We start from the raw sequence: 16,131 nt of genomic DNA on the forward strand, positions 1-16,131 counted from the left end.
TCTAAGTAATTTTATTTCATGATTCTTTTAAAACACATGAATGACTGAGGTAAAATGTGAGATCTTGTCACCATATCATGAATTATCATGATAATTCTGCCAGTTAGAAGGAAGAAACATATCCTTACACAGATGTTTTATTATTATACTTATCTAAATTTGTAATATATATATTACAAAACAACATAAATATCAACCAGTAGGGCGTAGGGTAAATCATTGGCATGCTGTGTCGGGCGAGTGTCATATACTTATTAAAATATAGTGTATATTCATATTAATGAAATTCATTCTTCATTTTCATTTTTTTACACATCTTTTATAAATGTCAAAAACCAGATTGTGAAACAAAGGGTGTTTTCATGTTTGTTAAATAAATGTGTGTGCTGAGAAGTAAGTGTAGATGGGCTGACTTAAACTGTGTGTCAGGGAATAAGATTAAAAATGGTTTTTACTTTTTCTTTTGACTTTCATCTGAATTTTTTTGCAATAGGTATATATTAGTTTTTTTTAAAGAATATTTCCATTTCTTAAAAAGAGTAAGACTTATTTAATGGCTTCAGATGAAGTACATATCCTCTAGGGACAAAGGGACAGCTGAGTATCACTGTGAAGAGAATATTGCTGACCCACCATCTAGAGATAGCTCAAGTTCTAGTTCCAGCAGTAAGTGATTTGTCTGTGCTGAATCATTCCTTCAAATTGTCCTTTTGTGACTGATGGCCTGTGTCCATGAGATGGCTACTCCCATGGTCTTAACAGTTAAGCATAGGTTTTTCCTTTTGAAAAAACCTAGTTTATGTAAAGAGCAGATCTATGACATTGAGCTCAAACTGTACAGATATAGACAGTGATGTCACACAGAGCCATCAGGAAGAAAGCAAAGAACCTGTGGGCCATGTGTTATGCCACCTAACTTCAAGGTGTGACTTTTACCTTCAAAAATATAAAACAGTTTAAAAGTTGACATCATACCCTATAAAGGTACAAATATATGAATGAACTCGTGTTATATAACTACCAGTGTTTCTCAAACATGAATCATTTATGTGTCTTCTCCATGAATATTTCCATATATACCTTTGTTTTTAAAACAGTTTTCTTTAAATTGCTCACTTTTTACAAAAAAAATTTTATTGAAGTAAGTCATAAATATTTCAGTATGCAGGAACTGTAAGTGTTCAGCTTCCTCATCAGTTAACTATCCCCCAGATAAAGAAGGGTTGTATTACCAGTAGTCAAGCAATCCTCCTTTTGTCTTTCCTCCTCAGAGGTCATCTCTTTCTTGACTTGTAACAGAATAGATTATTTTTCTTTTATTGGAACTTCAAATCATTCACTTTTACTGAGTAATGTTATTTTAAAGACTGCTTTCTGTCTACTGTAGATGTTTTTCTAACATACGTGTAAATAGATAATGATTTAAATAAAAAGAATTTGTATACCGCCTAGAAGTATTCATGTGATACCAATGGCATATGTGCCATGAGGAGGGGGACACAGAACTATAATTGCACACATATAAAATAGAAAAATAGAATTCAAGTAAAAGTTGAGGCTTTTGTAACAGTAAAAATAACAATATTTAGTTTTGCCATTAGTCATCTGTGTATCATTCTGTTGCAAACACTATACTCATCCACAGTTTGTTCCTGGACACTTTTAAATACATATTTGCCAGCTATAACACATTCTGGTCCATTTGAAATACCATTATAATTTCTCATTAGCAAAATTGGGGCACAAAGCATTCATTTGTTCCCTTGTTATAGTTTAGAAAAACTGGGATTTAAGAGAGTTCCCAAATCATTGCCCAGCTACCCATTGGGACTGCTAACTGTAATACTAACTTGTTGCTTCCCTGTGAAATTAAAATTTCAGCAGAACTTCACAAGTCATCCATACTGTTAGATCCATTTCTCCACAGGTCATAAGTAGTCAAAAGAATATGCGCTTCTTTTGTGGATAGAGTGTTGTTGAGCCATGCATACAACAGATCATTAGAAAGTACACCTTTAACTGAACTCTTTTTCCCTGATTAAACTGTAAGCCTATGGAAGGCAAAGATCCTTTTCTTTCTGTTCTGCACATATGGTTTTGATACATACTGGTTGAACAAATGAGTGAGCAAGCAAAAGAACTTCCTGTGGGGCAGGGGACTTGTCTCAGTGGCAAGTGCCTCACAAGTGCAAGGTCTTGACTCTGATCCCTGTTACCAGGGGAGGAAAAAGAACTTCCTGTTAGGCTTGTATTTATGTAAATACACTTTTGACAAAATATCTTTAGAACTAGCAAATAAAATACATTTAAGACATACTTATCTTAAGTGTAGTGTGTTGATTTTCTCTGTTTTTATTTATGGTAGTGGAGATTGAACTCCAGTTCTTTGCACTAAGCTATATCTCCAGCCCCTGTTTATTATTTTAATTTTTCAGTCAGGATCTTGCCAAGTCACTAAATTGCCTTGGCTGGGCTCAAACTTTCAATCTTCCTCCCTCAGCCTCCCAGAGTGCCAGAATTATAAGCTTGCATCACCCAGCCCAGCTGGCTTATTTTTAAAATACCTTTTTATTCTTGCTGAGAACTTTAGAGTGAAAACCTTTTCAGAGTATTCTCCAGTATAGATGATGTCTACAGTAATTGAAATGAACAGTCTTAGAATTCTCGTGTTATTTTTCTAATGCAAATTTTAGGCAAGAGGACACCTTGGAGAGGAATCCTATTATTTGGGCCACCTGGAACAGGAAAATCCTATTTAGCCAAAGCTGTAGCAACAGAAGCAAACAACTCAACATTTTTTTCAATATCTTCCTCTGACCTTGTTTCTAAGTGGCTAGGTGAAAGTGAAAAGTAAGTAGTAAATCTTTTTTGTTTGTTTCTTTGCATGGTAGTCACCGTATCAGTCTGAAAGTAATAGATTTTTTTATATCATTAGTAGATGTTTTGAAAAATAACATATATGTATTCATTTCTCTGTTGGATCAGTTGCTAATTTGATATTTATTTTATATAAAAATATATGTAACTAATTCTACAGGACATGTCTTTTCATATTGTGAATTCCATATTTACATACTTATAAAACTTAATAATTGTAAAGTGAGTTATCTGATTATAGCATTCTTATTCTCTGTACCTGAAATACCATTAGGCTTTTGATCTATATAGTCCTTGTATTGGTATATTGCTTTGTTTTAGTCTTTTACTATTTTTTTTTTAGAGACTGAAAGTGTTTATTTTTTTTTAGACTGGTTAAGAATTTATTTCAGCTTGCCAGGGAGAACAAGCCTTCCATTATCTTCATTGATGAAATTGATTCTCTCTGTGGTTCAAGAAGTGAAAATGAAAGTGAAGCTGCACGTAGAATTAAGACAGAGTTTCTTGTGCAAATGCAAGGTGGTGTTACTCATTTTTTAAAATGGTCTTTGTTATATAACCAAATGACAATAGTGGAAAACATTTAAGCAGATTTTCTCCTAACAAATTTACTGATTCATTATGCCACATTTCATCTTGATTGTTTTCATTTGCATGCAGAATCTAGCTGTCATTATCTTACAGGACTTCCTGATATAAATAGTAAAGAGATTAATGGATCCACTTGTAGCCAGGTGGTTGATACACATCTGTAATCCCAGCACTATAGGAGGCTGAAGCAAGAGGATCACAAGTTTGCACCCACTCTGGGCAACTTAACCACTTAGCCAAATCTTATCTCAAAACAGAATAAAAAAAAGCCAGGGCTCGTGGCGGCACACCTGCCTTGCAAGTGCAAAGTCCTGAGTTCAGTCCCTGGTACCAAAAAAAAGGCTGGGGATATAGCTCAGCACGAAGACCCTGGGTTCAATCCCTAGCACCACAAAACAAAAACAACAAAATAAATACACACACACACATGCACACACACATATATATCTTCACATGTGACATAGCAGAAACCATATCAGTAGAAGAAATATTTTGAAAAGAATATTAATAATTTTTGTGTAACCTAAGCAGTTTGATTCTTGGGAGTATTTGCATCACATTACAGTAACATGATATTTGATAAAATACAGTTTTTTAGACTGAAAATGAGGCACTTTAATGTTAAGTACTACACTACATTTTTAAAAAGAACATACAGACAAGATTTTAAAAATACCAAAAGACATTATTTTAAATATTACCTATTTTCACACAGGGGTTGGTGTGGACAATGATGGAATTTTGGTTCTGGGAGCTACAAACATACCCTGGGTTCTGGATTCTGCCATTAGGCGGAGGTATGATGATACCGTAAATACCTTAATTCTAACTACCTCTGTAGCAAGTAGTGGTAACCCCTTCTGTCTAGTGAGAAGGCATTCTGATAAATTTTCATAAACTTTTTAATATGCCCTAACCCTGTTGCCCCCTGCCTTGAGGGAAGAGAGATGGCCATTTGCTTATTTGTTTGCCTGGTATATTGAAGATACAAGATTTCTATATACTGGAATCTTTCACATTGAAAAATATATTGCCTTCTGTTTACCTTTAATTTTGATTAAGCATAGCAGGTATTGATGCCTCTAGAATTTATAGATATAATCTTATATTTCTTTGAAGACCACTCACATAAAGTTTTGTAGATGATTATATAAGTCAAAGTAAGACAAATTTTGAGTAAAACATTTTACGTTTAGTTTTTAAGTTTGAATATAAATGTTCAGCTATATGATAGGTATATAGACTCTTAAATTCTTTTATTGGTGCATTTTAGGTGTACAGTACATTTATATTTATTACTGGGAACTTGTACCTTTACATACTGTATCTTGGTTCTTATTTTTTCCCCATTCCCCTACCCTCGCTTCAGCTCCTCCACCCCTCCCTATTTACAAAGACTTTGTTTCCATTTTTTTCCTTTTCTCATATTTTTTCTTTTCCCCAACCCCTTAGACTGTTTACTTTTCACTGGTTCACAGTTCCCTATTCTATTCATTCAATTTTGCATTAAAAAAAACTTCAGTTTTTGCTACTCTTATCCATTGATTTGCCAACACACTAGACTACCATCTGGTATTAAGAAAGGAAATGTGTTAGATGTCTTTGAAAAATAGCCTAATTCCAAACTTAACCTCTAGAGGTAATAGAAACTTTTTAAAAGTATCATTGCCACAGAGAATTACTTAAAGAAATATCTTCAGAGACCACTCAAATGGTCCCTCATTGCTTCCTATCTCCAGATACTGAAATTTGAAGAAGGAAACACAGTTATTAATAAAACATAGTGTTTATTATTTATAGTGTAGGATTATTCTGAATGAATTGATTTATAACAAGCTATCATGTGTAATATGTTTTTAAGATTTTGAATAACTTCACTATTATAATTGTTATCTGTATATTATTAATCTCTTGATTAAGAGTTCAGAGTACAGGGGACCAGGGATTTAGCTCAGTGGCACTGCAGCCTGCCACAAAAGCGCAAGGTCCTGAGTTCGATCCCTGGTACCATAAAAAAAGTTCAGAGTACAATTTATGGGAAACTGTAATCCTACACGATATGTCATTTCTTTTTATGTTGTGAATTGTAGACATCCAAACACTATGACTAAAATAATCCGAAAGTTTTTTAAAAAGCACTAAAACACCCCAAACTGGCTTCCTGGCTATTTTGTTTTTATTTTCATTTTTAATGTATCCTGGATATTCTCTTTATTTAACCTATATACACGTTTAACTCCATACATTGCTAAACTTAACTTTGATGTCATTGAAAATATCTAAACATCTATTAAAGATCTATATCTACTACTGTTCTATTTTATTAATATTAGTCTATTTTCTTCTTGAAAATATCCTCATTTTCAATTAAAATTAAATATGTATCTTAATATCTTTGATACAATTTTTTTTCCCTTGAAGATTTGAGAAACGAATCTACATTCCTTTGCCAGAAGCCCATGCCCGAGCAGCAATGTTTAAATTGCACTTGGGAACCACTCAGAACAGTCTAACAGAAGCAGACTTCCGAGAACTTGGGAAGAAAACTGATGGTTATTCAGGGGCAGATATAAGTATTATTGTTCGTGATGCGCTTATGCAGCCTGTTAGAAAAGTACAATCAGCTACTCATTTCAAAAGGGTAAGTGACTTTAATCTCTCTTATCGATTGTCCCCCCCTGCCAGAACAACCATGAGCAGAATCATGAACAAAGTAAAAATAATATGAGATAGTATCTTTTAGATTATGCTCTGTCCTACATCTTACTATTTAATTTAGTCCTAACAGAAGCAAAGAGTTACATGTGGCTAGTCACCTGTTGGTAGTTAATCTGGGACTTGATGCCAACACAGTTTGCCAAAGTATTTTGTCTAGAATGGGGCAGAAGTGTGATTTTTTTCTTAGATAAGGTGTATATAAAAATCTGAACGTGCAACCATTCTGCTATCCTGCCTTTTCTGTACAGTGTTTAGCCTACGTGAATGAGTTGAGCATACAGTGGTACAGTATATGGCTAAGATACAGTATTGTGAAATACTATGGTCTCAGGATACCTATGGAACATTGGGCCAACCCTTCCTGCTTGATGATAGCAGTGTCTACTATTACTCAAAGTAATACATGTGAAAATCCTGAGTAAACTATTAGAAACGTAATCCCACAATATATGACAAGACCAGTATATCATGACTAAGATATCTGTCATAATATATGTATATACCATAATGAAGTAAACTTTTTGAAAAAGTTAGGAGCTTGAACTAAAAACTGAGTTTGAAACAGAGCACCATAATTTACCTAGTGTATCTCCTTCAGTCTTTTTTTTTTTAACTGAGAGAAATATTTAACAGGGTCTCAATCAACAATGATAGCAGACATCTCTATGGCTCCATCTTTTTTCTGTTTTAAAGGCTAGTTATTTTAATTAGCAAGAATATATTTGCCTATTAATTTATCAAACGTCTAAAGTACTACTCTATACCCAGCGGTAGATCAGAACGTATAACAAAGTCAAAAAAGACTCAAATCCCCGACTTTGTGACACTGAAATTTTAGAAAAGAGAAACAAAAAATACACGTAATACATAATAAGTAAACCTAGAATGTTTCATACTTGCACTCATTCTGAGATTAAAGTTTAAATGTCTGTTTTTGATCTCTTAAGATTGTGTCCACGCATTAGAGGGTAAAAAGGAAAAGTATAGTTAGGTATAACTGTTTATTCTTCTTTTTTTAAAAAACTCATTTCCCTCCAGGATCATATAAATCATTGTAGAAAATTTCAGAATAGAGAAAGAAAATAAAATCAACTAGATCTCTCCCTTAATCCAGAAACAACTACTTTTTGTTGTATACTGTTTAGAAGTAAACATTTTAACACAACATAAATCATACACTTTCAGATTCCCTGATAATGACCTAAATTTTAATGTTTATTCAATTTGCTCAACTAAAATTTTAAGTGACTGCTTACTGCAGGTTTGTGGACCTTCTCGAGCTGACCCCAACAACATCGTAGATGATCTGCTGACACCCTGCTCTCCGGGGGACCCTGGTGCCATTGAAATGACATGGATGGATGTCCCTGGAGATAAACTTTTGGAGCCAGTTGTTTCCATGGTTTGAAATTTTTTTTAAGAAATACTTTAAAGTATTACACTTTGTAGTTAGTCAGGCAAAGATAAAATTTTTTAGTTATATTAAAACAGTGGTGGCACATGTACCACAGCCAGCTGTTTGTTATCATTGAAAGCTCTAAAAGGTTTACCATCACTGTGTTATGATTTGCTGGAAAATGTAAGTATGATCAATAATGCTTATTGAATATTTTCCACATACATTAAATTATAAAGATTAATTGAACTTAAAATATAAAAGTAATTATCTTGAAAATATTTTCTCGGGCTGCGAGAGACTTTAAGGCTATTTATTTTTATTTCATTTATTTTAGGATACTAGGGATGCAATCCAGGGCCTTCACACAGATATATCCAGACCTTTTTAAAATTTTTTTATTATAAGACAGGGTCTTGCTAAGTTGTCCAGACTAGGTTCAAACTTTTGATCATTCTGCTTCAGCCTCCCAGAGTGTGAGAATTACAGGTGTGTACCACTATATTTTGCTGACTTTATAGGTCTTATAGCTGGAATATTATCCCCCAAAATACTCATATATTTATAAGTCAGGACTTAACTAAAATGCAGGATTGGTAAAATTTTTCTGCTAAATTTTGCATTTTTAAAAATAACCATAAATGCTAATCTTGGTATCATTCATAAATGGTATTTTTCCGTTTAACTTAAGGCTTCATAAAAATTTTAAATAAGGGCTGGGGATTTAGCTCAGTGGTTCCGCCGCCTGCCTCTCAAGCGCAAGGTCCTGAGTTTGATATCCAGTACTGCACCAAAAAAAAAAAAAATTAAATAATACAGGTCTTTAAAATTTTTAGTTGAAAATTTTTAACTTTCTCAAAAATATTTAACTGAGTTGAAACAATTTTTACTAGAAAACACATTTCTGTAGTTTATAATGAAGGAATTAAAATAATTTGTAAGATTTTATTTGGGAGGTTTTTTAGAGAAAGGGAGAATGAAAAATTGTTTATTATGTTTGTTTTGAGTTTTCAAAATTTTCTTCAGCTACAGATTTTCAAAACTTTTATGGTAGATTTAACAGAGCTTTCAGAGAAGAAACTTATGTATGCCTATGTGGATATATAGACGTGAACAGGTATATTTAGACATCCAGATACATATATCTTCATGTGTTAACCATGATCCCTACCTGAGAAGTTACTCAGAAATCATTTTTTGTTTTTTGTTTTTGGTACCGGGGATCGAACTCAGGTCCTTGCCAGAAATCCTTTTTTGTAGTCTGTTGTGGTGGCACACGCCCGAAATGCCAGTGCTCTGGGAGGCTGAGGCAGGAGGATTGTAAGTTTGAACTCAGCCTGGGTAACTTAGCGAGACCTTCTCTCAGAATATTAAAATTTTTTTTAAAGGCTAGTAGATACAGCTCAGTATGAAGCTATGATATTTTTAGAGAACTTAGGGTGCTTGAAAAATTGTTACATTTACATTTTCTTATTTATGGGTGCTTGGTTTTCAAAATGTTTAGCTTCAGTTGCAGATTTCCAAAAGGCTTTGTAGTAAAATTACTAATTTTTTGTAGTAAAATTACTATACTCCTTTAGAATTGTGCTTACTAGGATAACTGATCTCTTGTTTAAGGAACACAGGTAAGGCCAGAAGTTAGATCAGAACCATACTGGAGATGGCCTTGATCTTCAGGCTAATGGGATTATACTTCCACTAGGTAATGAATGAGCAGCTCTGTAAGTTTTGATCAAGAGTGGGGAAGGAACTGGAAGTTTCTACACAAAGGAATGACATGATTAAGTGCTTTAGAAAAGGGAATTTATTATCATCAGTGTATGGCACACTGCAAATATTCATACTTATTTAGGTTAAAGTTAGTAACAGAATTGGTAACAGTGCAATGATTTTTATTTTATGAAATCCATTTTTAATACCCCCTCTCTCCTTTTCCCTAACAGTCGGATATGTTGCGGTCACTGTCTAACACAAAACCCACAGTCAATGAACACGACTTGTTGAAATTAAAGAAGTTTACAGAAGATTTTGGCCAAGAAGGCTAAACCAAAGACAGCAAGAAAGATGTTTACTATATGTATTCCTGCTTTCACCAATATTTATGCCTTTCTTGGGTGGCATTGAGATCATTTCCAGTTAAACTCTTTTACCACAGAGAAAATACATCTCTCTCCAGAGTTCCTCCAAGTTTTGTATTATACTTTTCCTCTGTCACCTATTAAATACTTCCAGTAACAAAAATTATAAAACAGTGGGTTATAAGGAAATGAGCAATATGTGAATGGCATAAAAAATAGATATTACCCAGTAAAAAGAGTATTGAACATTGATTGACCTACAAATACTTAAGAGTTTTTATGAGTGGTAGTCTTTGCAGAGTCTTTATCTTTTTTTTTTCTTTTTTTTTTTTGCTAAAATTAAATAGGGCTTTATATTTTGAAAACATTTTCATAAACATTCTTAACATTGTAAAAATTATTTTCTTTATTAAAAAATTAAAAATGGAAGAATCTTTACTCTCAGGGATGGGCAATAAAACAACAAAGAACACTGCCGTGATTGGTTTAGAAAGTGAATTGTGTCCAGTGCTCTTACTGATTTTTAATAGGTTGATTTTTTTTCTATTTAGTAATTTCTTTAAAGCCAGCAAGTTTTCATATTTAACTGAACGAACCTTCCACTGTGCAGTCTCAAGAGAATGACTTTCTATATTAGGCATTGTCTTTACCTTGAAGAAGAAAATTGTCTATTTCAGTGTCTTTTTGTAAAGATTGACAAAAACAGGTGGTAAATAAGTATGAACTTTTAAAATAACGGTCATGAAATACTGTAATGGGAACCTTTGATAATAAGAAAATGGTATCACTTTAGATTATGGGAAGTTTCCTGTGTGTCACGTGGGGTATGTTTGTACATATATACATATATATATATATATATATAAAATTTGTTTTTAATATAGTATAGCAAGGGTCTTTTTCCTTTAAGTTCAGGGAGGTTTGTCCTAGTCACATATATGTTATAACTGTAATACTTTATGAAGCTTTAGAAATCAAGTGGTGTCTCATTAAACAATAAAATATAAACATGACATTATGTTATTTTAACATCTTCAAATCTGAGGATGTGTGTAACACACTTGAGCATCAACACTAAATTGTGCCTTGTACATTTGCATTGGCTAAACATGCAAAAGATCAAGTTAGCTAGAATGAGATGGAGTCCTTAATGACCATAAAGTTCTACCTTGCAAATGGTATCCAGTAACTCACATTTTAAAGTATATTTGCACATTTTACATGTATGCTATATGGTTGCCTTTGGGTTTTCTGTACAGATTGTTTTTGTTGATATTAAATGAAAATCATAGGCTTGAAATATATGTGAAGTAAATTGGTATAACCTACTATTGCTATATTATGTGTATGTTTCTTTATTTTGGGGCCTTCTGTTTAGGAGAAAATATCTAAATTGGTTAACTACATAATTTAAAATTAGTAAGAGTATATAATGAAAGTTCTGTTTTAAAGTTTTTGTGAGGCTTGCAGATTTACTTGGCAGACCAACACTGAATTCTTTATGGATAAGATGATTTATATACCTTTAGGAAGCTTTATCTGTTTATTATACAGTGTTGCAATTTAGGAGAAATAAAATTACATGTAACTGAAAGCCAGAGGTTTTTGTGAATCCAAAATTTGAGGAAGTATTCTAATTATTACTCAATATATGACCAAATAGTATGTAAGCATAGTATCAATGATAAGTGGATACTTTATCACACTTATTTCTTAACATGTGCTTTAAGAGATATGTGCCACTATCCTTATCACTTTTAGCTATAGCTTCACTTGCTAAATTTCTAAAATTATTTACGCATAATAACTTTAGACTTGTTATAGAATGGTGGAGACTCAAGGACCCTGAATGTACGTGCTTTCTCTGGCTCTTAACCATTACAGAGTTTTGGGTAGATATATTTTTTAATTTTATTGGTGCATATTAGATATACATAATCACATTCATCATAGGGAAATTGTACCTACACATGTCTTGATTCTTTTTTCCCCCAAGCCCCTCTCCTCTTCAACCCTTCTTCCCCTCCTTATTAACGTTTTGTTTCCATATTTTTTCTTTACTTTTTCTTTTCATTTCCCCCTCTCCCCTTCCTTGTTCCCCTTCCCATTTGAACATTTTCTTCCTATTTCCTAATATCTATAACACATTTTGATCCTGATTTTGAATACATATTTTCTAAGCAAAGAAGTAGACCCAGGTGGTTGAGCATCTCTGAGCTCCACCATCCATTGTTTAAGAGCATTCTGCCTCAGTCTGAGTAATTAATAGAAGACTATAAAGTCTGTCATTAGAGAATTAACTTTCATGTTCCTTGTTCACTATAGACAGAAAAACAGGATGAATGTATTTCAGTATTAATGATACAGGAGCACAGGTTAGCCATCTTCACAAAATGAAACACACACCTACCTGACATTGGTGCCCTATGTGAAGCCACACAGCATGCCCAGTGCTGACAATGATCCAATTCCAAGTTGCTGAGTTCTCACAGATGCCACATGTCTTTTCTATTTCCATCCTTTCATATGTATCTCTCTTACTCTAATGCAGTTTCTTTTCTTCTTTCCTCTAGTCCAAATCACACTATTTCCATTAAGATCTATCTTAATGAACCATGTCCTCTTTTTCCAGAACAAATCCCTAAACTGTCCTCCTCCTACCTTTGAATTCTTTAACACTAGGCTGCTGCTTTTAAGATGTTGCTGTTAGCAAATAAATATATGAAAAAATGTTCAACATCCCTGGTCATTCGAGAGATGCAAATGAAAACAACACTTAAGATTCCATCTCACCCCAGAAAGAATGGCTGCTATCAAGAAATCAACCAATAACAAATGCTGCGAGGGGTGTGGTGAGAAAGGAACCCTTCTCCATTGCTGGTGGGAGTGCAGACTGGTGCAACCGCTGTGGAAGTTAGTATGGAGATACCTGAAAGAACTAGGACTAGAGGTCCCATTTGACCCAGCTATTCCCCTGCTGGGTATCTTCCCAAAAGAATTAATCATACCACAGCGATATATGTGCACCCATGTTCATAGCAGCACAGTTTGTAATAGCTAAAGCTTGGAAGCAGCCCAAGTGCCCATCAACTGGAAACTGGATAAAGATGTTTTTTAATAACATGGAGTACTACTCAGCCATAAAGAACAAAAAACTAGAGTCATTTATAGCTAAATGGATGCATATTGAGGCCATACTCAAGTGAAATAAATAGGACACACGTGTAAATACCGAATAGTTTCTCTAGTGTGAGAAACTGATAGTGTAAATAAGAGTTAAAATGAATAATTGATAATTTGAAATAGGAAAAAAGGCCCAAAGACCTAGGGGTGAAGGGAGGGGAAGGGGAAAGGAAAGAAGGGAAAGGAAAAATGATGAGAAAAGAAAAAAAAATGGAAATGATGTCTATGTAAATAGGGAAGGGTGGAGGGAGTGAAGGGCGCACAGATAATGGGGAGAAAATAACCAAGATTCATCATGTACAGGTACAAACACCCAATGATAAACGTAAATGAATTGTATAGCTAAAATGTACCAATAAAAGAACTTAAAAAAAAAGATGTTGCTGTTAGGTTTCAGCATAATCATTGATTTGTTTGTAACATTTAGATTTTAAGATCTTCAAAAAGGAACATTTTCTCTAGCAATTAACATAGTGCTGAACACTATTTGTTGGGGTTTTCCTGTTTTTCTGTTGTACCGGGGATTGAACTCGAGTCTTTGCGCTTGCGCAGCAGGCGACGAAACCACTGAGCTAAATCCCTGGCCCCTTTGTTGGGTTCTTAAAGCCTTTCAAAACCAGGAGACCCTTGTTATGATTTACCTCATGGATTATCTGTGAGAGTTTTTATTTTGTAGGTAAATAAAAGTTATTCTTGCTGGTCTTGTGTGAAATGATAAATTTGTCTCCGTCTGGGGGACTTCAAAATGAGAAGGGTACTACAGCCAACTAACTGGCTCACACTGGCATACTTTGCACATATTATACATGTTTCCCAACTGAATTCAGTGACCTTTGAAAACTACTGATGCAAAGATGAGGAAAAAGCCAAAAGTGCCCACCCCTCTTCAGATTCGTACAGGAGATTCTAGCCAGTGCAAGAAAAACAGGCTCAAGGATTCAGAAGGAAGAAATAATCAGATAGCACGATTGTATATGTAGAAAATTGATATAAACTATTAGAAATATTCTGATTTTAGTAAAGATACAGGATACAATCAAGTTATTTCTGTATTTTAGCATTTAAAATGAAAATTATGAAAACTATTAATTACAATAGCGTAAGAGTATCAGCTACCTCGAGATTAATCTGTGGGTCAGGGATTTGGCTCAGTGGTTCTGCCGCCTGCCTTGCAAGTGCAAGGACCTGAGTTCAATCCCTGATACCAAAATAAAAAAACAAACTAAGATTAATCTACTGAAAAATATGTAAGACTTCTGCATAGAAAAGTATAAAACTACCAAAAGAACTCAAAATAAGTCGAAGGACAGAAAGAGTCATTTCTAACCAAATTGATTTGTAAATTTAGTGTACTTCTAAATCTGGATCTGAATGGTTGATATAAAGATGTCTATATATTTGTAAAAATTCAACTATTTTCAAAAATTTATGCACTAGTCTGTAGGCTAAATAAATACAGATTTAAAAGTATATAGATATTCAGAAATAAAAATAGGTTCTATATAAACAGTTCATGGATACATATATTCAGAAATAAAAATAGCTGAGTAAATCATGAATGACTTTTAAAAAATCTTTTATAGTTCCAATATATTTTTATAACATTTCTCGAGAGGAAAATGGCAGAGTGGTGAACAACATCAAAATTCAGCGTCTGAGATCCAGAATCCAGACACTGGCAGAGAAAAAGATTGCTAGGAATCGGAAAAGAACTAACAGGAAAATGAGAGGCTACAGAGAAGTTGGAGAGAGTCCACAACTCAGAACAAAATGAAACAATCTAGACTCCTTCCCTGGCTCCCCAGAAGCAAGGTAAGCACTCAGGGCTAGAAGATCCACAGAGAAACAGTGGGGGAGTTCGCAGCTGTTGTGACTGCAAAAGCAGCACAGAGTTTGCTCCAAAGAGGATTCTTCTACATGGCAGTTAACACCTGGAGAAGAATTCCAGTGGGAGCACCTACCATATTGCCAGAGAGTGCTTAATTGAGCATCTTTTCAGAAAGGAATTGATCATTTGAATTTGGGACTCAACTAAGAAACAACTTTACTGGAGGGCTCCCAGACCAGGCCTCCCGCAGCGACTGTGTGAGAGACAGCCACAGACAGAGCGGGGTTAAAAAGAAATCCCTCCGAAATTCAAGCTCAGGCCAGGAAGGACAGGGGCCTCATCACCCCATGGTGAGGCCCTGCTTAGTTGGGCTCAGAAACAGCTAAATTTGAAAGTGCCACCATTAAGTCAACCCTTGCCTGCTGTCTGTATCAAGCACAGATCTGAGATCAGCTTGCCTTCCTTACCTACCAACATGAGCAAGGTCATGTCTCAGAGGTGACACTGCCACAGCCTGGAGTAAACAGGGACCTCTGAAATAGTGGAGGCATCTCACAAACTCACAGGCTGTAAGACGAGGTGGAGAAACCCGAGTCTTGCTGGACTCCAAAACTACAATCCTGAAAGAAAAGCACTCATTCAAAAACATTTTTTCCCTGTTTTTAGACCCATTTTCTTTTCCCCTTTTTTAAATCTTTTATTTCTCACTGAGTTTTTTCTGTTAGCTTTATATAATTCTATAAATATCCTTTTTAATAGGATCCTTTGACTCACTTTTCTCTCCTCTTGATTTCCCATTAACTTTTCAAAGTTTTCCTGCAATTTCCCATTTCCAACCCACTATATTTTTTAATAGTATAACGATTAGGCTGGGCTTGGTGGTACATGCCTATAATTCCAGGACTCAGGAGGCTGGGTCAAGAGGATTGCCTTGAGTTCAAGGCCAGCCTAGAATATATACTTCAAGGCTAGCCTGAACTACATAGTGAGACCCTGTTTCAAAATATATATATATATATATATATATATATATATATATATATATATATATATATATAAAATGATTAAGCTTTATTAGCCTTGAGATAGTCAACTATATCATTACTGTTGAATTATTTTCTATCCCTAGTGGAAGTATAGTTATCACATTTAGTAGTTATTTGCTGTATGTCAATATTTGGGTTGTTTTAGGGGTTATACTATATAGATTTCAAAGGTTAAAGGTGGTGCATTATTGGTTCTTATGTCAATATCCAGTTTGTCTTGGTGATGTTATGGTTGCTGATTTATGTGATACTTCCAGGGTCACATAGTTGTTGCTATTAATAGTTTTACTCTACATGCCAATACCTGAATTACCTTTGTGGCTAACAATATGGCAGTCCATTCCCACAGAACTGGGTTCTGGGCCAATTACACTGTATGCCCCCTCCCAAATCAACAGGTGGTTGGATCTTGGA

General features: G+C 34.4%; 1 protein-coding gene across 3 annotated transcripts in view; it reads left to right on the top strand.

Annotated features, from left to right (window-relative positions):
* Window positions 1-10,989, top strand: part of Vps4b (vacuolar protein sorting 4 homolog B) — a 31,423-nt gene extending 20,434 nt beyond the window's left edge. For 2 of the 3 annotated variants that reach the window (XM_004858448.3, XM_013077260.3), the window contains 6 exons: window positions 2,694-2,850; window positions 3,248-3,396; window positions 4,184-4,265; window positions 5,890-6,109; window positions 7,448-7,588; window positions 9,526-10,989. In XM_004858448.3, the coding sequence (XP_004858505.1) occupies window positions 2,694-2,850; window positions 3,248-3,396; window positions 4,184-4,265; window positions 5,890-6,109; window positions 7,448-7,588; window positions 9,526-9,627 (851 nt within the window). In that variant the 3' untranslated portion in view covers window positions 9,628-10,989. Of the gene's footprint in view, window positions 1-2,693; window positions 2,851-3,247; window positions 3,397-4,183; window positions 4,266-5,889; window positions 6,110-7,447; window positions 8,072-9,525 lie in introns of all 3 variants that reach the window. The other variant, XR_015443209.1, reaches the window with a different exon arrangement.
* The last annotated feature ends 5,142 nt before the right edge of the window (window positions 10,990-16,131 follow it).

This window comes from Heterocephalus glaber, unplaced genomic scaffold (assembly GCF_053883595.1).
Source record: "Heterocephalus glaber isolate CG9 unplaced genomic scaffold, H.glaber_assembly_v1.0 deba00000331, whole genome shotgun sequence".
NCBI lineage: Eukaryota > Metazoa > Chordata > Mammalia > Rodentia > Bathyergidae > Heterocephalus > Heterocephalus glaber.